Source organism: Nothoprocta perdicaria, unplaced genomic scaffold (genome assembly GCF_003342845.1).
Source record: "Nothoprocta perdicaria isolate Ctin4 unplaced genomic scaffold, notPer1 scaffold_25, whole genome shotgun sequence".
Classification (NCBI taxonomy): domain Eukaryota; kingdom Metazoa; phylum Chordata; class Aves; order Tinamiformes; family Tinamidae; genus Nothoprocta; species Nothoprocta perdicaria.
The window spans coordinates 2,106,656-2,131,665 of record NW_020455477.1 but is presented as its reverse complement, the minus strand read 5'-3'; the positions used below and the strand labels follow the sequence as shown (position 1 = coordinate 2,131,665).

Genomic DNA, 25,010 nt, shown 5'->3' with positions numbered 1-25,010 from the left:
CGGGCCTGGGGAGGTGACCTGCAGGTTACTAAGCGGGAGGCTGCGCTAGATTGATTGAAAAGGGGAGAAAATGGCTTTTATTCTTAAAGAATTCTGCAGTCTGTAAGTACAAGGGCAAGGTTAGGCAGCTGTCCTTGGTGTCTGCAACAGAGCCCGAAATGAGACCTGGGAGACTCCCGAGGGCTCTGCTCAAGCCATGAGGTCACACCTTGCCTGGAGACATTGGATCCTGGGTGAGAATGAGTGATGCCTCCCTGTAAGTTTTTGGGTTTGTGAATTGGAACGGTGTGGAGCAAGTGGTCAGCCACATTTTCAAGTCTAGGACACGATTGGGGCTGGGGGGAAATATCTAGGGGAATATTGAGTGGTTTGGGTCTCACTCCTCTGGCCTCAGAATGATGAGGACTATGATATGTAAGCAATGACATGGGTCATGTCTCGCTTCTGAAGAGGTTTGATCTGCATAGAATAAAGAAAAACTAAAGCTAGGAGGAGTTTAAGGAGAAACGGACGAACACTGGACTGTTGAAATTGAACATTGTGGGAATCTTTGCGTAGGAAATGAACTAGAAGTGCTCGTGAGCTCCAAATTGCAAAGGGCAAAGAAGGGAGAAGCAACTCGTCAGCATGTGACCCTCTAAAATGTCCTGGGTAATCAAGTGTGAAGTACTTAATGGATCATGATTTGCATGCCACCATTTTGATTGATGTACTACTTAGTAGAGGACTGATAGTTTTTCACAGTGATGTTGATGGAGTCTCTGGAAGAGCCTCCATCTATTTTCTCTTAAGGTTGGGCAGAGCCAAAGCAGGGCTGTTTGAAGCCATTGTTTCCCTCACAGCTTTGTTCAGCTGTCAGAAATAGTGCAGTGTTGTTATCTTGTGTAGAACCCGATCTCCCCAGAACTGTCTATATTTGGGCATCTTCCCAAAACATTGTGTCAGGCAATTCTCTGGGGAGACCGAAATAGCATTTTTTTTTTAAATCATGTCGTACAGCCTTTTAGAGAGGATGTGATGATTAAGCCATATTAAGGCATCTTGCTCTAGCTCCAGAGATAGGAGCCTGAACTTTATGTCAGGCTGCTCACCCGAGTTTTAGAAAAACCAGAGTTCACTTAGTGACTTGGCTTGATCACAGTCATGATATAAGTTCAAACAGGAGCAGAAAGCATGACACCCAAGTTGAGTTCTGCTTTAGGGAGTGAAATTCCACCTGCACGAAGGAAGCCGCATTGAAGGATTTATATGCAGGATCAATCCACAAATTCTTGTCAGTAGACAATTCATTAGAAGTAATTCAACATTTTAGGCCAATTGAATTTTTATTAGCACATATAAAATACAGGCAGCCTTAAAATAACTCTAACTAGCACGTTGGGTGCTCTTTAATGCTTTGCTCGCACTGTCTGTTGGGCTGGTGACAGCTGATGCTTTCATTAGGAGCAAGTGGACCCTGGAAACAGGAATGTCACAGCTCCGTTAGGCCTTTCCTTTTCAAACCACTCAGGCTGCCACTGTCCTGTGTCGGGGCTTCATCTAGCTGGAGGTTTAATTGCCTTTTACAGAGCCCTTAAGATTTAGGAGATGAGAGGCAATCCCAGGCTGGTTGGACAGTGCTCCCAGATACGGATCTCTGCTCTGTCAGTGCTTTACACTGGCTGGGGAGAGAATCCTGTAAGCAGCTCCCCTGACAGAAGGATTAGAGCTTGTTAATGTGGAGATGCAGGCTCCCTAATCAGCTATTCTTAGAGTATATTATAAAACTTGAGTAGTTTTGGTTTTCTCTCTATAGAATTGAGTTGATAACTGCCCCCCTCCCCAATTATGATGGTCTGTAATTTTTTTTAAGAAGCTCAAGTTCTGAGGCTCGCTTGAGAAATCTTTTAACACTGTGAATCTCATCTTGTTGCTTCTGCTTAAGAGAAACTGCAAACTTGTTTTTCTTTAATTGGGTGATTATTTGAAGCTGAATTCTTGGCTCATCTCTTGAATCTCCCAGCTTGTAGGAAGGTGATTAAACCTTCAAGGTGAGATGGTGCCTCCAATGGAGCTCAGCGGCAGCAGGGGTGGCGCGAGATCGTCCCAACGCTTGACTGAGGCAGGAGTAATGCGAAGACCTGGTTAGAGTTGTTCCCGTTCGTGGACAGAGCTTTCCCTGCTGAAGCTGCTCCTTTGCCGCTTCCCAGAAGCGGGATCTTTTCAATAGTATGGGCTCCATTTATTGTTTCAATTTACTTTAAGAAAAAATACATAATCTGACGCTGCATCCCCAGCTCAGTAGGGGACATTCCTGTTCATTACAGTACGGAAACCCAGGCAGGAACTTGGTGTGATCTTGAGTGCTCTGCTGGAAAGGAGCCTCCGGTGCCGGGAAGGGAAGGGCCCCCCTTCCCAGTGCTGTCAGCACCGACTGTCCTTCCCACTTTGTGCATGGAGCCCCTGTCCTCTGCTGAGCTCCGCGCTGGCCGTGGTGAATCCCTTCTGCAGGGAGCGGAGCTGCCCGGGGGTTTCTTTCCTCGTGGAAAGTTCTGACTTCTTCCTGGAAAAGGAGGCTCCGTCAGCCAGGAATCAACTGTTTCAACCACCCACCCACCCCACTCTGTGGGGCCTCTTGGGCTGTATCTGAGTGCGGCGTGAGGGAGCTGGCCCTTGTCACGGCTGCTGTCTGTAATCTCCACAAGGTTGTGAGTCAGAGGATGTTCCTGAGGAATGGAAAGGCAAATGTCACACCTGAGGAGTGGCTCTGCTCTGTGAGAGAACCCCCAGACATTCAAAGTAGCAAGAGAAAGAGAAGGTCAATGTAACTTGGTGGAATCAATAATCTTCCTTGCTGGGGTGGTTCCCAGGTCATCCCTTCCTGTCGGCACCTTCAGCGAGCAGTCGGTGTGGGTGCTGCACAGCTAGAGCATCCATGGGTGTTGTTTGTGTCCTTAAGTTACAGCTTAACTGGGTGCGTTTTGACTTGAGGTTACAGAATTAGGAAAAAAAATCCCATCAGATAAGCCCTGTTTAATGCAATTTACACTGACTTTGGCTTTAGAAGGTTGAATTCTGGTGAGATTTCAGAGCCACCCAAACCATTTATTTCTCTGCAGCTTCCACCTGGGCAGGTTTAACTGCAGCCCCTGCCCCGCTGCAGCTCCCCCGTGGGCAGCTTCGAAGCTCTGGTTAAATCCTTCCCAAATCACAAAGGAAAAAGGTGCCAAAACCGGGTGTTTTTCTCCCAGGGGGATGATGTCCCTGTTTCCGTGTGTCATTCATGCGGTAGGAATATGAGTGTGGTGCAGAGCAGCGTTGTTCTTTCCTCAGTGATAGGGGGGTTAAAAATGTGGAGCTCCTCTTAATTTGTAGGAAATGTGAAGTCATTATCAATAGGAGACAAAGATCGCAGTGTGGACATCAAAGGAGCCTGACTTTATTTGGAAACAGCCTTTGGTGCATCGCATCGAATTCTACAACTTGACTTTAAGAAAGGCTCCGGAGAAGGAGCTTTTTTCCTGTTTTTCTTTTTTCTTCCCTCTCTCTCCTGGCTTCTAAGGATCTTTATTTATCACCCTCAGGGGCATTACAGTGAGTAATTAGATTGGACCAGGAGAACGACTTAATTTTACAAGAAACTCATTAATTCATCCTATTTAAAATCTTCTCATTTCACCCCAAACCCAATTACGCTCGCAGTGGCAATGATGTGGAAAGGCTTTTGTCTCGTGGGCACGAGGGGGGCCGGGGGGACCCGCCGTATTCATGGCGGGGGGACCAGGGCGACTCCCTTTCTTTGACTTTTAGGTCAAAAGAACTAGTCGCCGGGACAGCTTGACAATTAGGAAACCCTGATGAGCATTTGGAAGGAAAACAGCTGTACAATAACGGAGAGGTTCATGGTGCGGGGCAGAAAGCTCATCAAAAGAGACTATCCAAACAATTGGGTTCTATAATTAACACACAAAAATCTGTTCAGAAATGGTAATAATAGTAAAAGAGAGCTGAGAAGATGCTGCCTACTTATGTGGCAGATGTGGTTTTGTTACGATCTGAGGGAGAAAATCCGTCTTTTTTTAAAGAATGAGGAGAACATTAGAGGGAGAAGAATAAAACTAACTTTTTATTCCTACAGATGCAGTGACTGCACAAGCTTAATTTGTCAAATTTCTGTTCAATAGGAGCTCATAGACACTTAACTAGATTTACTTAAGCAAACAGACATCTTTCCAATTCAGCTCAGTCATTCCCTTCCGTTTCGTAGTTACTAATCTGGAAGCCGGTGTGTTTTCCGGGGTTGAATATTCACCTGCTCTGGAGGCTGAGTCATGGGGTTGAAAGGGATTTCCTCTCGTGGCGCTGGCCACGGGCGCCGCGGCCACATCAAGGGTGAGCCCGGACCTTCCCGCGTTGGGATGGGAAGATTCGGTGCCTTTGCAACAAATAAAAATGAAAGCAGGAGCTGGGAGATCTTTTTGAACAATTTTAAAGTTGTAAGTAGATTTTTTTTAAAAAAAGTATCCACTGTTTTTTTTTAAATCTGAAATTACTGGCTGAAATTGTTGATGAAAAATTCAGCACTTGCAGAAAGCAGGCAAACTGACTTTCCAGCCTAAATGTATATGCGTGTGTTTGTTTTTTTCAGAAAACCCCAAGATTCTGTGAAAAATTAAGATTAATGTGAAAAAGGAACTTGTAAATTGCTTGAGAAAACGTAGATCCAGATTTGAGCAAAGTACTGGAATTTTTCAAATCACTACTTTTCTCAGTTTTCACAGGTATCACTAGTAAATTATAAGAAAAAGAGCATGTAATGATGACCAGCTCTGTTCAACAAATCCCATCTTGCTTTAACAGAAATATACATTAAATAGATTTTTTAAAAATAAGTATTCAAAGATACCAGCATAATTAATCATATCCATTTTAATCAGTGATTACCATGAAATAGCTCTAAGAAAACAATATTTTTTTACACTGAAGATGGTTTTAAGACTTTTCCTTATATATATATATATATATATATAGTGCAGATGGCTGTAACCTCCATGTGTTTGCAGGAGATCTGAATGAGAAAGAGATTTTTCTCTCCTCTCTCCTTTTTCAAACTCAACAGAAAGAACTAATTAAGGCAAGGCTGAGGAATTCAATGCAAGGTTTATATTGCACATGTGAACTAATCTTTTTCACAATGGTATCTTTGGGAAGCTGTGTAAGACACCATTCATGCCCTGTTGTATCCAGCAAATCCTTCCCCGAAAAGGAGTGGGATGGAGGTTTGGCACTAAGTAATGGAGACTTCCAGGGGACGGGATGGGCTGAAGCTTCCTGCTTCTCTCCTGAAATGATAACATGCAGAAAAACCTCATCCTGAGCTGCAGTAGGAACATTAACACCTTTTTTTAGGGGAAAATTCACCTTTTAAGGAACAGTACATGGAGCTCGCTGGGGGAATGGCAGGTGGTTAAATGCAGGGTCTTCTCAACTGTTCTCTTATGTGAAATGCTAAAACGTGGAGCACACTGAAAGGAAGAACAGTAGCTGGAGTGCGGCTGGGGAAAATGGCTTCAAAAGCAGCCCCTGCGTTTGGAGCTTTCTTCAGGTCTTGAAATATTAATGATCTGGGCTTAATATAGCAGAAAACAAAATACATTGAATGAAACAAAGGGGAAAAAATCCTTCAGTTATAAACTGTTGACCTTTCAGCATCCATGGTTTTCATCCAATCCCTTTTAAACCATGGAGTCTGGAGAGAAAGTGGGGAGGAACGGTCACAAAAATGTTACCTGTGACATTTTTCTAATATTTTCAGTAAAATGTTATAGTCACAACAGAATAAACTATGGTCAAGATTTCTTATTATTTAAAATTTTTAATACTAAGATGCAAAAGACTACTCTCCATTTAATTTCTGTGAGTCATGATCATATAAAGAGAAATAGAGATTACATATTTTGTCTTATTTGATAGCTGAAGGAATTTTGTTGGAGAAGAGCAGTTAAATCTATTCTCAATTTGTGCCTTTTTTTCCCATTCCTTTCCTTTATGTATGGCACTGAGCTTCTGTGTGTTGGTATCTAGTCCATCCTTACATTGATTTAGGCATATTTCTGACCTGACTTATGACGGTGAAAACCAGGAATAATAGATCAGAATCTGCCACTTGGCAGCTCCTGTTAAACCAGTCAGCAGAGGACAGGAACCGATAGCCCAGCTTGTTCGCTAGATATTGCAGCTCATACCAAGCACCGAGAGGTGATTTTCTCTTTTCCTCCTTTTTTTTTTTTTTTTCTCTTTTTTTCCCCCCTGACAGTTCTTATTGCAAGAAAAATAAGTTATTTTTACCCATGTTGCCTTTGTTTGCTGCCCTGGCTGCCTGACGGGCCTGGGTCTGTTCCTGTGTCCCCTCGGATGTGGGGAGGCCGGGTTTGACCCGGCGGCGCTTCCCGCCGAGGCTGCGGCTCCAATTGGAATCAAAACCCCAGGAACGTTTGAAGCGCAGCCACAAAGCACCTTGCGAGTGGGAACCTTATCTGATTATGGCACGTATATAAACTCGGGAAGCAGGAATCTGGCTCATTTGAGCTGTGTATTTTTATAAGATTCCCTGGTCCGATGACAGCCAAAGTGGGTGAAAGCGCCTGGGTCTCGCGGGGCTTTTGTTGGTGGCGCGCGACACGTCGTAAAGGTTGGGCTCGTTAAGGAAATGCCATAAATGGCCCGAGTTAATAAGCCTGAGGTCATTTGCTGCTTTATGGAGGTGATACTAAAAGCCCTTTCCATTTCCCGTTGGAGGGCTTCATAAAAGAAAATAAATAAAATAAATAGGTACAGGAAGGGGTAAAACACAGAAGAAGCTGTGGCTGGGCCTGGAGGAGGAGGGCGGCTGTGACAGGAGCTGCTCTGGAGACGTGTATGTAGTGGGAGCTCCACAGGGCTGTAGGTGGTAAATAAATGATAAGATGTGAATGAGTCATGTGGTAAATACTGGAAGTAACCTCTCCTCTTTACACATATCTCTCCTTGAAAAATGCGTGGGCATTTTCTGTCTTTTCCATGGGCTTGGGAGCTGGTGATGATGGACTTTTACCTCTGGCCAAGGGAGAAACGTCTAGGATGCCATACCTGCTAGCCAGTGTGACAACGTGTTATCAATGATCCTTACGAGTGTTTTCAAAGCGATGCAGAAGGAGCCGCCCGTGTCAGCCGATGATGCCGGCCAGGACTCCCCAACGGGACGGGGACCCTCTGCCCGCCGTGCAGGCGCTGATGGGCCCTGGCCCCGAGCAGGGGACAGTGCTGTTGATCCCCTCCCTCGGGGAGAGAGAGCCAGATTGGTTCTGCCCTGCCAGGAGGGAAACTTGCCATTTCCGGCATGTTGCACTGAGGGCCTCGCTGCCAATCGCAGCGGGTTCCCATTCCACTCCCTCTTAAAAATTGGCAGTGTCTCCCTGTCAGCTGCCATTCCTTAAGTGGTCACAGAATAAACCAATTGCACCCTTTTTGTTGCACTCGGAGTGCGCGTGTGTGAATGCAGGTGGACACGGGTTAAGCAACACGCAACTCCCCAGTAAACACAAAGCAGCAGCTGATTTTCTGGCGGTGTCAGGAGAAGAGATCATTTTTTTTCATTATTTTTAACATCTCCAGGCCAGCTTTTAAAATGGCTCTTGCTGGAATTAGAGCTCAGCATCCCCTGGCATAGGATTGCTCATTAAGAGTGTGTTGATTGTTAATTTTTCACCTGGGGCTAAGAGGACATCATTTGATCTATTTGAAATGTCTCCTTCGCCTTGATTTTGCATAAGTAAGCCAGCAATTTATGATCACAGCCTGGGCCAGTAACACTCTCCCTTCCTGTTTCTCCATCCAGCTTGCAAAATCGGATACTACAAGGCTCTCTCGACAGATGTTGCTTGTGCCAAATGCCCGCCTCACAGCTACTCCATCTGGGAAGGCTCTACCTCCTGCACCTGTGATCGGGGCTTTTTCCGGGCTGAAAATGACGCTGCCTCCATGCCCTGCACTCGTAAGTTGGTCTTTTCCCCTCTCATCATCTGCTTCTTGCCTTTCCTTCACTGAATGTATGAAACGTTGTCTGGAGATTTGCGTCTCCTTTTGAGAAGTGTCCTGCTTCTCCTGGTAGCTCTTAGTGATTTTGGATCTTGTATCTTGGAGAGAAGACATTAGTTCTTAGCCCTGGCTTTCCAAAAGTGACATGAAATACAGGTCTAAGGTACAGTCTGACCTGTCCATCACATCAGCTCTCATGCTTTTTGTTATTAACACTTCTAGAAATTGTGAAAGATTTTCTCATAATTAAGTGACATAGAGATATATAATATTTATAATCTCATTAAGTATCTTAATAGACTCAAAATACAGCTGGTGTCCCTTAGGATCATAAACGTATACCTCTGAAAATGATGGTCATAACAAATCTTAAATCTTAATGAGACAAACACCAAAGCTTGCATTTATTTTATCCTTGGTATATAAATACAGCAGGTACAGCAAAAGGAATTGTGCTTTAACTCCACCAGATTTCTTTCTTTGAGGAGAAGACATCACGTGCTGATCACACCCACCCAGCTACTGGGAAAAACTCCTTGTCCTGTCTTTGGGTTAATGTTTTCCACCACCAAAGACCTGGGAACATAGACATGCCCTGGTGTGAAATTGTGATCACCTAGTTCTTTGATTCTCATTTCTATGGGAGCGGAACAGTTTGAAGCAATAAATGAAAGGGCTGCATTTTACTAGGGGATGCCCATGTGTGGCCTTCTCCGAAAGCTAGTGGAAATGCTTCCAAATTTTGGAGTTCAGTTGTGTATTTATGTAGTGTTTGTGCTTGTGAGTGAGGGAAGGATGATCTATTCCTTTTGTAATATTTTAATATAATCCAAATTCATTTTGGAGAGATGACTCACATTTATTTACATCTTAATTTCTCCCTTACAAGGCAGAAACAAAGTATGTCCATAGCTAAGCCAGTGTTCATCCCTTTCCCACACCCCTTTATTCCAGCTCTGCTTCAGTGATCAACTTCTCAGCTGTGAGGTTGTGCTGGGTGGTGGTTAAGCAAGTCTGGGCATTCCCAGGTGTATCTGCTTGGTAGGAAAGCAGCTCCTGCTCCTTATATCCCTTGCCAAGCATTGACTGGCAATGGAGGTCTGGCTTATCAAACTTGGCTGAAGTGGGTAGGAACATCTTTGGTAGTATAATTTACACTGCTGCTCTAGGAGGAAAAAAAACTGGGCCATTTTGGTAATATCTGTTTTTCTACAACAGCAAAGTTACTGCTTGGAAGGTGAAGATTAAATAAAATTATAGCAATGAAAGCTCCTCATATAGCTTAGGTCCTATTGAGTGATATCTTGATGAAATTAAAGTCAAATTAGTAATTAAATGTTTGAATTTAAGTAGGCATGTGCAGTGAGTAAAGTATGAGGAGAGAGCTCTAATAGGTAGCAAAATGCTTCCAGGTGGGGAAATTGTGGGCAAATGTGTCTGTCTGCTTGCCTGCAGGTTTAGCTCTTTCTTGTCAAACCTTATCTGTATTTCTGGGAACAATCTGGGGTTTTCTCTTCCCGTTGCTCTCTTTGAAGGTAAATTATAGTCCCTGGTCTTGGTGAATTTTTACCTTGGAAATAGGATAAATGAAGAAGACAGAGCAAGGGCCTGGTGCTGGTTCATATCACCTGCCTAGGACATCATGGACATCAGGGCTGCATCTCAAGAGATCCCTTTTGATAGCTTTGAATTTTCTAGTTGCTGAATGGCTTGCGTTTGTGTGGTCCAAGGTGAGGGAAGATCCAAAGGTTACTCCTGAGCTGACTCGTGGAGCAGCTTTGCTGCCCTCTTGGAGATCTCCCATGTCACGTTTGGATGTTGCTGCGGTGGTGGCACCTTCACGTGTGGGACCCTCTGGCCGCGCGTGCCACCCTGCCTGGGGCATCGCTGCTCTTCACCAGCAGCAGAGGCTCCTCAGGGGCCACCCGGGCACCCCGCTTCCCACACCACATTCCCTTGTGCCAGCTCATTTGGGGCAAATGCCAAAGCCATTCCAAGGGAAGCCCCTCTGGAAGACACTCCCTCTTTGTCTGCCTTTCCTGACGAGACACGGAGACAGAAGGGAGCATAAACATCAAAGGCGCTTTCAGACGGAGTCAGGCTCTAATCAGTTCTTACCAGTTGGTTAAGCCAGGTGACAAACCCAATTCCCTTGTGCTGACAGCCATAATAATCAGGCACCTTCTTCTTTGTTCATTATGCTCTCTTTAACCCTGGTCTTCTCATTCAGCCCTACGTTTAGTAATCGCTCAGTGTGACGGCACACTAATGAAGAAATAAAACACAGTATCTGAGATCCATTCTTCTAGCAAAAAGATAGACTCTGCTCCATTGGCCTGTAAAATCAGGTTTCTGTTCACTTGGAGAACTATTAGACCAGGTGAATAAAAGTAACACTAGGTAATTTGGAGGGAACACCTGAAATGGACTGTGGATTGATCCTTTCTTTATTATTTCTAAACAGTTTTTAAGATTAAGAACTTCAGGCTTCTTAGGATGTGTTTTTTTTAAAGCTCTGACCCTTGACTATTGATTTCCTTTAGTAATAACCTGGCTGGCCTTCTCACTTATCTCGCCTCCTAAGCTGGAGGAGGAAGACTCTTATAACTTTCCATTAGCCTGATGGTATGAGGGGATGAAGGAGGAGAGAGATCCCTTTCCTTTCCTTCTCGCAGTTCCCATGTTAAATAACGTGTTCCGATCAGGCTGATCAGAACAATCATTCCACAGGTTTCATGTTTTCTCCTTCTGCAGCTGGTATCTTCTCTGTCCACTGTGGAGCTGCAAGACTGCTTCCCATTCACTTAAGCCAGTTGTCCTAGCCAAACAAATAACCAAGGCTCTGGTTTTAGCATTCCATTTTATTTTAGCTCTACTGAAGTGAGTAGTTACATCTGGTTTAGATCTCTTGAAAGGAAGAGCAGGAGGTGTCTGGATGTGAGTGTGGAGGACAGTGGACTGGGCAGTGTGGGAAGGGGAGGCGCATACACCCTGACATGTGCACATCTCATGTATCTTTTCCTTATGGTTTAATGTATAGGGAGGTATCACCATGGAGGAGCAGAGCAGCTCCCTCCTGCACACGTCTCCCAACTGACTAAGCTGGGAACTCAGACTTGAGCTGTGCCCTTGGCAGGGAGATGTTATGAATGACCTGTGAAACACCTGAGCACAAACTGCAGCCAACATGGTTGTTTTTCCTTCTCAAAGCACAGCAAAAGTCATATTAATGCAAGTGTTGAGACCTTCATTACGCTTCAGTACTTGCTCAGAAGATGGGTCTCTCAGAAGGTTTGCAATCTAATGGAGAATAAATTGCCTTACCAATACACAAACTTGTGAGGAAGAAAAACAACCAATTTAGGTAATGATCTTCCTTCCTGAATTTCCTTTTCCATGAGGATGTGGGTAGTAGATTGCCTGTGAATTGCAGTGTGGCGTGGGCAGGTGCAGTTCTCACCCAAGTTAATAGATGTTGGTCCTGCTGTTAATGAATTGGGTTCTCTAACCAACAATACTCGCATTATGAGAGAGCATGGGATGGTCTTGTATTGTTTATATTGTCTTTTTGATTAAGATTATTAATGATTTTTGATTGGAAGCCCTTTACAAAGGAGAGATTACAAAAGAGACATTGACTGTCCCGCCTGAAATCTGCTTCAGTAAATGACCCTAAATAATTTAGTCCCTTGTGTCACCCAAACAGGGACTGATTGATGGGTATTTTGGTGTGGCCTGAAATATTTCTGAAACCGTTGTGTTTAAGGCAGTTTATGCAAGAGGAACTTGGAGCTAATGAGGGCAAATTTAGTGAGATGAAAGAGAAAAGCACCTACTTTAAAAGGGCTTTCTCCAGTTTAGATTATCAAGAAATGGAAAGTTCCTGACTTCAAAACAGCAAATGTCACTTAGTTGTCTTTACATTCGCCTCTTCTAATTGAATTTAGTGCACTGCTGTATTTCCTCCAGAAAGTATATTGTTTTTAAATTACCATTTCAGTGCTATTACTCAAGGCCCCTGCTTCTAATGCTTTCTGACAGTTATCAACATAATGAACCGTAATGAAATGATGAGCAATCTACAGTGGAAGCGCAGTGTGGATTCCACTAGTGCTGTGTGACTGTGGTGTTAAAATTTGAATGCACATTAAAATAACACGCTCATTATTTGTTTCCAAGGTCAAGGCTGTAAAAAAGGTTGGAAAGGTCTAAACACTTCAATTTTGTAAATGTTACAGTCTTAATATGTACCCTTAGCTCAGTCATCTGTATTGCATTCAGAATAGCTGAGAGAAATGCTTGATCAGCGCTTCCCTCCTGCCCCAAAAAGAGCGCGTTTACCTGCCTGGTAACTGCTTGCAAACGAGTAATTACACAGGAGCTGATTATTTGAGCATATGTTTATTATGATTACTTAGACTTCTAAATAAACAAATCTGTTCCCTTTTTTTCTTGAACTTAACTTGTGTTGCTTCTAGGTTTCCAGACAGACGCTGGTTGTCACTGCCCTTGTGTTTTAAAGAACAGGAAAGCAGGGTACAGCTCCTGGTCCCAGGATAAGTGGTACCTTGCAGGCAGCCTTGCATTGCCTTTGCTCTGTACTTCTTCCCGGGGTTTTTGCACACTTGTTTTGGGACTGTTCATTCACTCTCATCTTTTTGTCGTAGCCACTTCTATGTAAAATGGAGTAATGACAACGCTGACTGATCTCCAGAAGGGAAGTCTTGCAGCGTAGTAGTTCTTTACATCTCCATGTATGACAGCATACATTTAGTAAGTTACTTTGGTCTCAAAGCATATATAAGGTTCTTCATGTTGTAGACAGTGTATTAAAATGTCGTATTTTTAAGACGGAGTGTATTGGTTGCGGCAGCAGAGAATAGTGGATAGACAATAGGAGGAGAGTGGGGTTTTCTCCTCCACGTTGCAGGGAAAATGCAATCTGTCATTGCCAGCCCCCTGGGAAAGGATTGTGGATAAAAGGAATTCCAAAGGAGACAGCTCTGCTCCCCTCATCCGTGGTCATAGACTGAAGGAATTGAGAAAACGGTGATGGAGGAAGGGAGCGTTACGGGCAGGAGAGGAGCAGGCTGTCACGGCGGCTGCAGGAGGGGAGGCAGGAGGAGCTTGACAAGGTGCGTTTATAATGAGTTGTCTTAAAGTCCTCTCTCCTTTAAATGCAGCAGCTATTTATTAGCTTCTGATTTTCGCTGTCCAGAGCCGTAAATTAAGCGACATCTGCCCAGTTAACCATGGGCTTTGATTTGGTTGGGACTCAGTTGTGTAGAGCCATTGGAGTAAATTAGAGGACTGAAAATAAGAACTTCAGGACCTGGGCTGATGATAGAGCCACCCTGTATTTCTGACGGGAGCTCTTTCTCCCAGTCATGCTGACAAAACAGCCTTCTGGTATTCAAAATAGGACTTCTTTTTATCTAGGAAGTGTGAGGGGACACTTGGGGCTGTTGTTGGGGATGGGAACGGCGGATCCCGGAGTGGCACCTGCAGGCAACAGTTTTCTCTCCCCTTTGCCCGTGCTAATTGGACCTCTTCACTTAACTCCCTCCGAAGAGGAAATATCAATTGCGTTGTTCTCCGTGTTAGCGAAACAAAGCCTATTGTGAGGCTGGTAACCAGGGCTCCTTGGCAAGTAAATAGGAAATCATACATGCCAGGAGAATGGGCATTTTATCACTGGCCCTGGTCCAATATTCCCAGCTTGGCAGATCTCCCACTGAAGTCAAAGGAGTCTTGCCTGAGTAAATAAATTAGAAATTGTTTACCAAATCAGATGCCTTATTAAAACCCGGTTGTAATGCTAAGCATGCACAGAAAGGAGAAGGGGAGGAAGCAGATGACTGATATTTCAAGTGGCTGCTGCATCTTGCGGCCTGTTGACTTTACCCTCACCACTTATAAAAACACATGATCTCTAGTGATAAATGGCCAGGAATATACAGGCAGGCGAGACCTAACTGTCAGTGCCTGTGTGAAGTAGCCCGCAGCAACAGGAGATGTGTCCACAGCTGCTGAAAGAAGCAATTAGAGACAGGGACGAGCGGCCCTGCAAAGCGCGGGCTTTATTTCCGAGCGCAGACCAGCATGGCCCAGATGCTCACTCTGCCTTTCAACTTATCTTTGAGATGGGTAAAGATTAACAGCAAGGCTTCTCTGAAGGGCTTCGCCACCCTCGTGCTGAAACGTTATTGACAGGTCCAGGCTGGACATGTTTAATGAAGCTTTATGAGGTAGGAGGTGGAAGCCAAGGTGCCTTCTCTTGAAGGCTGTGCCTGGCACCACTTTCCCATACATTTTAGTGAGGCAACTTTAAAGAGTTTAAAGGCATTGATTATTTAATAATTACTTCCTTGGCATACGGTTCAGAAATGGTAAACTCCTCATTTCACACTCAGCTTCCAGGGAGGTGAATATTAGGTTCGTGATTGAGTTGGGAAGAACTGATCAGAATTGCTAAGGGACTGTCCGCACTTTAATGGCAAGCGGGGCCCTGCGGGGACGGGGACGTTATGGTCATGGTGGCAAGGCTGGCAGCTCTGGGCACCCTGCTGTCACCAGCACCCAGCTCGTTCCTTCAGCCTCCCCTCTTGTCCTCCGTGACATTTCATTGCTCTCGGTACAAAGGCTCCAAAGATGCTTGGGATGCATCTTTTCTCTTTTGCGCCTCTTTATTTCTGCCCTCTTCATTCTTGCTGTGCCTGATCTCATAACAGAAGATGTGCTGTACTTCTTACCACTTCTGATACTGCCTTTCCAGCTGGATTTCAGTGCTATTAGACAGTTGGATGCTTATTCCCAGGTGCCTGATGTTCCTGTAACTTAAAGACATAACTGATTATATGTAGTGTAGCCAGGGCCAAGTTGCTGATTCAAATCAGTCCAGTTCACACTGGGCTCCTTTTAAATGGCAGTGAGTCATGGCATCTTCTCTGTTGTATAAATCTTATTTTGTAGCAAATTAGCTCCAGGTTTCTCAATACCCTGATTTCCCTTTGAAATCACTGGAGACGGAGGGTCAGCCTCTCTCTGGGCAGGCTCCTAAAGGAGACTCTTTTGTCAGTCCTGGTCCAGAGCCCAATGAAGCTTTTTGGTTCGGGCTGGTTGACTTTGATTAACAAATGCTCACAGTTTGCAGTCTCCTGCACTGAACAGTGTTTGTTTGTGAGGCTTTTTCAGTTTAAGGGGGAGGTTAGAATGTCTCAAACTGCTGTTATTTTACCATTTGTCAGAATCATAATCTTTATAGGTCTGTTTTCGGTGCTCTGAGAGGTGAGATTTCCCTCAAGGAGAGCATGGGAACAGTTAAAGGAGATTAAAGTCTTTTCTACATGCTTGAGAGTGTCTGCTGGGAATTGCCCATGAAGCCTCCTTCCGATTTCACAGTGTCTGATGAGGGCTGGCTGAGTGCAGGGTGACAGCCCCTTGAAAGTCATGGCATGGGGTGACAGCCCCTTGAAAGTCATGGCATGGGGTGACAGCCCCTTGAAAATCACTGCCCGCTGCCCCGGTGCAGAGGCATCCGCTCCCTGCTGGAGAAACCTGCTTTTGTGCACATGCACATGCAAGGTAGACTATATTTTTAATCATTTTCCTCTTCCAGGGATCATTGTTTATTACTCAGCTGCACACATGTCTTGAAAACGTCCTTCTTTTAAAAGAGACTGCATTTTAAGTGCACTGATCTGCTGTCTGACAAGACATGTATAATGAAGTCTTGCCTTCTTCAGGGCATGTAGTTGAAATACCTGCATTAGCACCTCCCTGAAGAGTGTGCGTTTCAGCTTGCATTTTTAATGTATCTCCTGATACAGGTGCATCTTTTAAGGCGTGATGTTTCTGTTTGCTCTTTAACCTAGGAAGATGCTCTCTAAAGGCTGCTCAGGTCAAATAAAAATGACCAAACCAAAGCCTCCAACTTTGGAGTGCTTTGTCCACTGGGGCCCAAAGGAAAGAAAAACTGAAATTTTTCTTCACTTGCAGCCCTGATTTATCTTAAGAAAGCTCTTACTTTTGTTGCTTTTCACACTGGATAAAATCCCACTGCAAGTACCAGCTTCTCTGAAGACCTGTCCAAAATTTCAGGCTGCTGGTTGCCTAAAACTAAGATTGTGATATCCTGTCAACAGCAGAGGACCAAGTTATATGTTCCTCATTATGTCCTTTCATTATATGGGACAACAGGATCACTCAGGAGTTGTTTTGCCTGGAATCGCTTCTCTTCTCTTCTCTTCTCTTCTCTTCTCTTCTCTTCTCTTCTCTTCTCTTCTCTTCTCTTCTCTTCTCTTCTCTTCTCTTCTCTTCTCTTCTNTCTTCTCTTCTCTTCTCTTCTCTTCTCTTCTCTTCTCTTCTCTTCTCTTCTCTTCTCTTCTCTTCTCTTCTCTTCTCTTCTCTTCTCTTCTCTTCATCCTTTCATCCACACCTTCTAACCATATCCTGTTGCTGAACTAAATTAACTGGTTTAGTGAAGACAATATTCTCTGTGCCAAACAAGTCTGTCTGGTCCAGCTGTGGAAATATATAATTGAATTCAGTGCATACACCCAGGCAGGCTTTTAGAAAAGCACCTTGCTGGGCAGATCAGTAATAAAAATGTAAGATATAAACCCAATGTTATTAAAACCTTTGTCATAAGAGCCATTTAAATGCAAGTTCCCCAACACAGAGCATCTTTGGTCTCACCTCACGATTGCAGGGAGTTGTTTGTAGGGGTGTTTTCCGGGTGCAGAGATCAGTGGGGTTTGCAGGGAGGGATGGTCTGGCCTGGTTGGGCTCCAAGTGCCGGGTGCGTGGGAGGCTCCAGGGTCCCAGCTCCAGCATCACGGCTTGACGTGGGTTTGTAGCAGGCAGAGTTTGTCTTCCAGCCAGGAGAAGGGACCTTCTCCTTCTCCATCCCAGCTCAGGGGATGCTGAGGGGCTGAGTTGGGAAAGTCCTTGTGCCTTCTGAATGCTGGGGATGCAGTTAGGCCCCATTCTTGGTGTCCTGGTGTCTTTATTTTTCCCTTTCGCATGCATGAGGGGAGCGGGCATGATTGATCCTTGAGGAAAGCAGGAACATTCGCTCAATTGCAGCTAATCCTCTTTGTGCTGTTTGCCTTTGAAATGGTTTACTGGCTTCACAGGGATACGTTTGCTTTTTCCTGACAGAACAATTTTGCCACTTTCACTTGGTTGAATCTCCTACAGTTTTAATGATCTCCTTTGATGGCAGGAAAGAAACCAAAGGCTCTGGGCTGCCTTGCTCGGTGGGCCGGTGTTGGAGCAAGGCTGCACGGGGCCCTAGTGCTGTCCTCCAATGCCTCTGTTCAGACAGGTTTGGAGCCAACAGCCTCGCGTGGACCAGCAGCGTGCTGAAAAAGCATTGCAAAGGAACAGCCCCTTGTAGCCCACACCTTGGACCTGCACCCCGTTTCACTTTACAGTCGAGGTCCTTTGCTCTTGGCACCACGTGCTTGGATCAGTTTTCAGTGGCCCTTCGCTCCATAGTGGGGTGTCCGGGCCAGAGTCTGGCCCTGGCATGATCCACAAAGACTCTTTAAGGATGCCCACAGAGACCTATGGTTCTCAGAGGGGAAATAGCACGTGGATAAAAGAGCACACAGAGGCATCCTGTGATTTGGAAGGCAGGAGGGAGGTTGCTGGTCAGCTGGTGCTGCTTGGCCTTGTGCTTTGAGTACAAGTCAGTGCTCATGCTGTTAACCTTTTAACCACTGCAGTCTTCCTGAATGCTTGACGTGGGATTCAACATTGTTCTTCAGTCAGACAGATATGGGTAGAGCTGAAAGAAGGCAGACAAGAAGACATACAGGGATAGCTCATTGCAGCATGAGAAAACCAAGCACAGTCTCTATTGCCCAATACTTTTAAGTAAATCTAATAGGAGGGTTGAGGAAGAGATAACGAGATTAGTTTGACAAAGATTATTTGTTGCTAAACAGACTCTTCAGTGTTTCCCAGAGCCCTGGGACACACAATGCACTTGTTCCACCCAAGGCCCTTCCATTTGCCTGCTTGATTTAGGTAGGTTTATTGTGAAGCAAGATTTATGGGGTCCAGAAAAAAGAATAAAATAAAAAGACTTCCAGTTCCTACATTGTCTATAGAATTGAATCCCCAGTGTCAGCTCCGGCTGCTGGAGTAGGAGGGCTGGGTGTGGGACCCACTGTCTTTGCTGCCCTCACTGAGACCTGTGAACGGCTGTTCTGTTGTCTTGCGCTGGTGAGAGGGAGCATCTGACTTCCTGAGGTCATAAATTGAACTTTAAAATGGGTTAATTTTCAAAACTCAATCTTCTTAACTCCTTTCCCCCCTCTGCCCTTGGGACTCTCAGGTTTTCTTGGTCGGTGGGAATTCCTTAGCTCCCTGCTTAAGGAATGCCAAATGGCTCATGCAGTATCATGACTCTGTCAGCAGGAGTTATCAGGAAAACCCTGTAAATCTTGGGACTGGTGACAATCGCCAAGGTTGGCTGTGGTGTTTTGGAGGCAGTTCCTCATCTCCCCTCTGATCTGTCCTGTTGCTGGATTTTTCTCCCTGGGGCTGCAGGGCTTCTCTGGGAGTGCGTCTTTTTCCCAAGGGATCCTGCCAGTCTGGGTTTATCATGAAGCACCACTGGCATTCAGAGCTTGGATGTCCATGGAAAGGTTTTCCTCCCATCTAGCAGCAGTGACTCCACTGACAGAAACAAAAGCAAATCCTGCTCCTTGCTGAAGCTACGCCCCGCGTTTCAACATCTGAAACCGGGCCCATGAATCAGAAACGGCTCCGTGCTCCCCGCGCCAATAGCTCCATTAACAACTCTGCTCCAAAAAGAACGGAAATGGCTTTTCCCCAGCCTGCAAGGCGGCCACCACTGGGAAACTCCGGGCATCTCCCCTTGCAGGCGGCAGGAGGAGGTGGGCTCATCTCCGTGACCTGCAAGCATCTGCTTCCCTGCTTTTCCGCCCGGCTGCGTCCCCGCTTAGGCACTGCAGCGCCCTGTCCCACATACTAATTACTGACTTCTTGCTTCTGAGGAGCTTGATTCATTCTGGCACATTTTCCCACGTGAAACTGGACCTAGAGCCTCGGAAAATATCTTAATGGACATCAGAGTAAGTCTGAGTTTAACCCCCAAGTGGCTGCAGTGTCTGGGATAACTGCTGAGGGCAGGAGCTGCCCTGGGGCTGCGGGCCCTGCTCGGACTGTGAGCTCCGTTTTCCCGGGCAGCTCCGTGATTCCCAGCTCTCCTGGCTGCACTGTGGGTCGGTCCTCTCAGCAGCAGCAGCAGCAGCTTGACATGGAGAGTTACTGCTCGAGTTCATGGTTTTGGGAGCATCGTCCACCTCGCTGCGCTCCGAGCGCGTCTTTAAGCGCAGGTTTATGTGTCTGTAGGCGAAGCAGGGATGGCTCCGTGCTGCCCGAGAGCCCCTCGTGGGGCACTTGGGCCCTCCAGCCCCTGCGAGAGCAGAGCTGCCCATGGAGGGACCGCGGCTTCGCCCGGAGACAAAACCAGGGCTTTCCCTTTTATTTCTCCTAGTTTCTCAGCTCTTCAGAGCAGGAAATGTCTCTTGCTGTGTTAGTCACTGATCCCTGAGCAAAGGGCTCTTGTCCTTAGTGGCTCTGAATGCTGCCAGGGAATAAACATAAATCCTCAAGTGCAGCCTCGTGGCGTGAGAGGCAGGACTCGCTGTCGCAGGGCCCGTCCGAGCTCTGCCCGCGCACCGCGCTCGTTCTGCCCGTCAGCCCTGATTAACTCGGCGCCGCTTTCAAAGGCTTGGCAGGAAGGGAGGATTTCCCTTTTCTCGAAATGAATGTATTAATTTCACGTTTGTGAAGCGAGCGGGGAGAAGCAATCCTCGCTCGGCCGCTCACGCAGCCGCCGAGGATCCGTCGATGCCTTTGACCTCTGTGTAATGTAAGGGCTTTGCTTCACCTCCCGGCCTCACCTGAAGGGCAGGTGGGTGAAACGTCCCCGCCGAGGGTGAGCGTCAGCCCGAGGACGCGAGGCAGCCCTCCAAGCGCTGCCTCCACAGCCTGCTCGCATCCACCTTCCTTCTGCGTGTGCCCCACGAGCAACCTTAATGACAGGCACCTTTTAAAGGGCTTCTTCTCTTCACTGCTACACTCGGGTTGCTCTGTAATTTCTGCAGAATTTTCATAGAATCATAGAATCATAGAATGCCGAAGGTTGGAAGGGACCTCAGAGGTGATCGAGTCCAACCCCCCTGCTCATGCAGGGTCACCTAGAGCACGTGGCACAGGGCTGCATCCAATTTTGCCATGATTTAGGCGGTTTCTAGCATAACCTGACAGATTTTTCTATACTTTTGGCACTTGAGAGATTATGATTAATTTATTTATATGCTTAGCAAAACTCTTGGTGGTGTGGGTACTTGCTATAATTTTTTTCCCCAATTTCCTAGTATTTGACAAATAATAAGCATGGAAAAATGTGGCTGAAACTTGTAGGGATTTTCTGTTCATGTTTCTTTTCTGCCAGAAGATCAAATTGATTTTTTTAAATTCCAAATGTCTGCTTTGTTTTGAGAAATTTAAGCAGCTTTCATAAGCAGTTACTCCTCTGTCTTGAATAAAAATTGTGCTTTGCTTGTGGCTTTCTATAAAATTATTCTATAAAAACAAAAATAAATTCTTCTGTATTATTCTATAAAATTGCAGTAGTGAGCTTTCACATTAATTTTGATCTGAAAATGCTGGTGATACTTAAGACGAAGAGAATAGAGTTTGACTTACCAGTTTATTCTTAATGAAAATGAAGAATTTAGAGGGGTAAAAATCTGTGTGTTTTTTGTTGTCCTTGACCCCGCTGAGAGTTGCACACATCCAGTATCACCCAGGACCCTCAGTTTGAGGGTGCAATGTTTATTTTTTCCCAAGTTTCTAAAAACACATCTCCTTTTTGCTTTCCAGGGCCTCCCTCTGCTCCGCAGAACCTGATCTCCAACGTGAACGAGACCTCGGTGAACCTGGAGTGGAGCCCGCCGCAGAACCGGGGCGGCCGGGACGACGTCTCCTACAACGTGGTGTGCAAGCGGTGCGGGGCGGGCGGCGCGGGGCGCTGCCGCTCCTGCGGCAGCGGGGTGCACTTCAGCCCCCAGCAGAGCGGCCTCCGGGCCACCAAGGTCTCCATCACCGACCTGCTGGCGCACACCAACTACACCTTCGAGGTGTGGGCCGTCAACGGGGTGTCCAAGCAGAACCCCAGCCAGGACCAGGCCGTCTCCGTCACTGTCACCACCAACCAAGCAGGTAGGAATGCACACGTGGTTCTGCCTGCCTCCTCTGTGGGGTTTTGGGACATGCATGATTGCATTGAGCTCAGTATTAGCAAGTGAGCGTAGGGAGCCCTGAGAGCCATAATTGGGTCAAACCCTTATTTTTTGGGTTGTGCGTATGGGTGGGTTGCATTTTTCAGAGCTGGGATGGCAGCGGTGCCTGGGTGCTGTATATGTGCCACATCGGGGACACCCTGCACGTGGGCAGCACGATGCCCTTGCGACTTGCAGGGAAAAACAACATGCTGGGACGCCTGGGACTCTGCAAATTATTCCCCTGTCCAGCGAGGGTTGTGCAAGACCTGGGAAGAAGGACTAGTTGTTTGCCTGCCTGTTTGTGCTCCTCGCCCACAAAGTCCCCCCTGTTAGGAGCTGTCCCCTTGTTAAATATGCACCTCCTTGACCTGCTGCAAAGAGCATTTCAGTTGATCAACGCTGGCTTTACTCTGCAGCTCATAATGTGCCTGCCTCTTCGTGCTGGCTGATTTTTGCATTTCACTCACCTGGCAGACTGACACAGTCCTGTGCGTACCTGGTTATTTCAGATACCCAGGCACCTCCCCTGCTTTCAGTTCTCTGTGCTTCACTTGGCAAACGCTGCAGAACAAGGTTCAATTTCTGTTTTGAAGATCATTTGTATTGACTTTTTCCCCCCCCTTTTTTAATTACACGAAAGCATTTCTTGCTTGCCGACAACCAGAGTTTCATGTACAGGGTTCTGCTTGAATTTCCAATTTAATGAACGAAATTATATACATTTGAATATGACACTTTTCTGTATGCAGATTAGCTATGCAGACTGTCAGGCTGGCTACAGGACTGTCAAACCTGTTAGTCTCTCTCAGCCCTGATTGCCTTCACGTCCAGAGATGGTGCAGGCATCAGCACCTGGCAGTGCAGCTTACGGGATTATCATTTGTCTGCAGATTTAGGGCTTTCTGATATAAACATTGTGTATACTGCAAGTGCTGGGCTATACAAGTATTGTGTGTTTTGTTTCCTTATAAATCCATGTAAAAATAGGAACAAATAGTTTAAACCTGCAGGTTTAAACCTACAGATCTGGTCTGTAGACTAGACCTGTACACTTCCATATTAAGAATTAGTAATGCACTTAATTTTGCAGTCAGAATTACAAGCAAAATTGTCAAGTACCCACTGAAGTTCCTTTGGAAATATGATCTATTCTTTTTTCCTTTTTTCTTTTTTTTTCCTTTTTTTTTCCTTTATGCATATTCTTTTTTCATTTTTTTTTTCTTTATGCATGTACTCGACAGTATTCCTTTAAATTATCATTCAGAAATTCAAATCGTTACTTCGCCCAGTGAAAAGAAAATTAATGGAGAATGGGGACTATTACAGCCCCTTAGGACAGCGCTTGGGGAGAATGCTGCCTGTCACAGGCAAGATGAAAAGGGAAGGCTGAGAAGTGCAGCAAGGACAGGGGTTTTGTGCTGTGAACGCCTAGCAAAGAGAGTATTTCTGCCTGGTTTTGGCATGTGAGAGCGTTTGTGGATGCATATATGCATGAATAAGTGAGTGGATCCACCTACCGTGTGAAATTCTCCCATCTTATGATTTAATATGCAAACCAAAATCTGATTGACTATGCAAAGAAGCATTGATTTTGTTTATTATCCACGAGTAACAGTTCTTCACATCAGGGAATTTGTGTTTTTGCCAGCGTTTCCAATTACGAAACTTGCCCAGTCTATCAAATGCTTCAGAGGGGCAGAGAAATCTTCATGGGTACCAATAAAAATTAACTCCAAGGTGCCAGTGCTCTCCTGTGCTTAAAAATCCTGCGAGTTCTGCAGCCCAGATGTATGTGAAAAACAGAACCGTGCAGCCTCAACCTGCAAATCTCCACCTGGAGAAATAGCCCTTACCTATGCAAATAATCCCATTGATTCCAGTGCAACTGCTTGCTTGAGTAAAGGTTTATAAAGTTGGACCCATGGGTTTTACAAGTACTGATGTGTTTAATCATTGCAAATGCGTGTCTGGGGTGCATTAAAATTCTTCCGCCAGTCATTTTCTCTCGCTATATTTCATTATAAAGAAATAATGTCATGGTGCAGCGCTGCCATGGGCACGTCTGTAATCTTGTACCTTTCTCATATGAATATAGAGCTACCTTGGTTTCATTGCAGCAATTTCTAATTTAGGAAAGATTAGAGCCAAGCTCTTTGGTTAATAAAAGGCTTCCCTTGTTTTGCTAACAAAACCGAGGCTACCCACAGCAAAAAACTGCTTTATTATATTTGCTGTGTGCCCTTGTGCTTTCCACACAAACACCCCTTTTTAGTGACAGAAAGAAACGTTGCTAATGTGGCTCTTCACTGATAGGACCAGTCCTTTTGGGTCCTATCTGGGGATTTGGTTGGACTTGTTTGCCAGGGATGTGTCTTCAGGTTAACTTCAGTGCGGATGGTGAGCAGCGGGTGGGTTAGGAAGTGTCTCCACAACAGCCTCGCTTTGCCTTTCCAAATGCGCAACCGTATAATTGGAAGAAAACATACAGCAGTTTTAGAAGGCAGTTTTAAATGTCTGCGTTGGAAACGTGGTGTCTGCGTTAGTGGCAGCCTCTGTCGGAGGCTGGCGCTTGGGGGCGCGCGGAAAGCGGGGGGCAACGACGGCGTTCCCGCCGTGCCCCCCCAGCCTGGGCACGTCCTGCGGCCGCCCCTCCCTGCAGGTAACCGCTGCACGAGGCCCCTTGCACTTCCCAGGACTGCAGAAAACAGTGCAAACGAGAACAGGCTTTTGTCATTCGAAATGGGATTAAAAACATTTGAAACAGTGTTTTTCCTGCTTCCTTTGAACGATCCTGCTTTTTTTTTTTTTTTTTTTTTTTTAAACAGAATCTAAATTTCAGACTTGGAAACAAGTAAAAATTTCTGTCTCCTAGAACAATGTTGTGACATTTTAAGAATTTTGAATGGTGTTTCTAGCTTGATTATTATATATTTAGTATAAAATTTTTTTGGTTTGGTTTGGTGTTCTGGTTTTGTTTTTATTTGAGATTGGAGCAGCCACGCTTTTTCCATAAAGATTACAAGGAAATTCAGCAGCGGGGCATGGAGCAGCAGGCAGGGGAGAGTGACAGCAGTGGGTATTGCAAGGGCTGCTCCCGAGTCCCTCGAGCAGCAGAGGTGTCCGCGTTTCCGAGCCAATGCGATCCCGGCTTTGGCCGCCCTTTCCAAGCACGAGGTGCCCCGTGGATGAGGTGCCAGGCTGCCCTCATGTTCCTTTTCCTGCAAAGCTGCCAGAGCTCGGGAATCTCCAGGCTCGTTTTACCCCGCTCAGGATGACGCTGCGAAGCTGTTCAGCCCCGAGAGCCCGTCTCTGCGAGGAGCCTGCTCCTGCCTCCCCGCCAAGGCTCTGAGCGCTCAGGGCTTAATGTGGGCTTGGGCTGAGCGCGAGGAGCCGCTCAGGGGGCTGTTGGGGGTCTGGGGGAGGCCCGTGCGGACAAAAGGCGGGATCCAGCAGGGACGCAGCCCGGGATGCAGCTGCGGTCCCTCCCCGTCGCTCCGGGAGGGCCGGGCTCGTGCTGTGCTGCGGGGCTGGCGGCCACTGCTCAACGCTCTGCCCGGCCGTTCGGTTGATCCCTTGATGCGGCCTCCCGCCCACCCTCGCCCGGGATTAGGGCAGGATGTGCCAGCT

At 46.1% G+C, this 25,010-nt stretch overlaps 1 protein-coding gene across 1 annotated transcript in view; it reads left to right on the top strand.

The window, feature by feature from the left end:
• Positions 1-25,010, top strand: part of EPHA4 (EPH receptor A4) — an 81,876-nt gene that overhangs the window by 24,583 nt on the left and 32,283 nt on the right. Inside the window, exons 4-5 of the mRNA XM_026040048.1 lie at positions 7,856-8,011; positions 20,983-21,321. Coding sequence (XP_025895833.1) covers positions 7,856-8,011; positions 20,983-21,321 — 495 coding nt within the window. The remainder of the gene's footprint in view (positions 1-7,855; positions 8,012-20,982; positions 21,322-25,010) is intronic.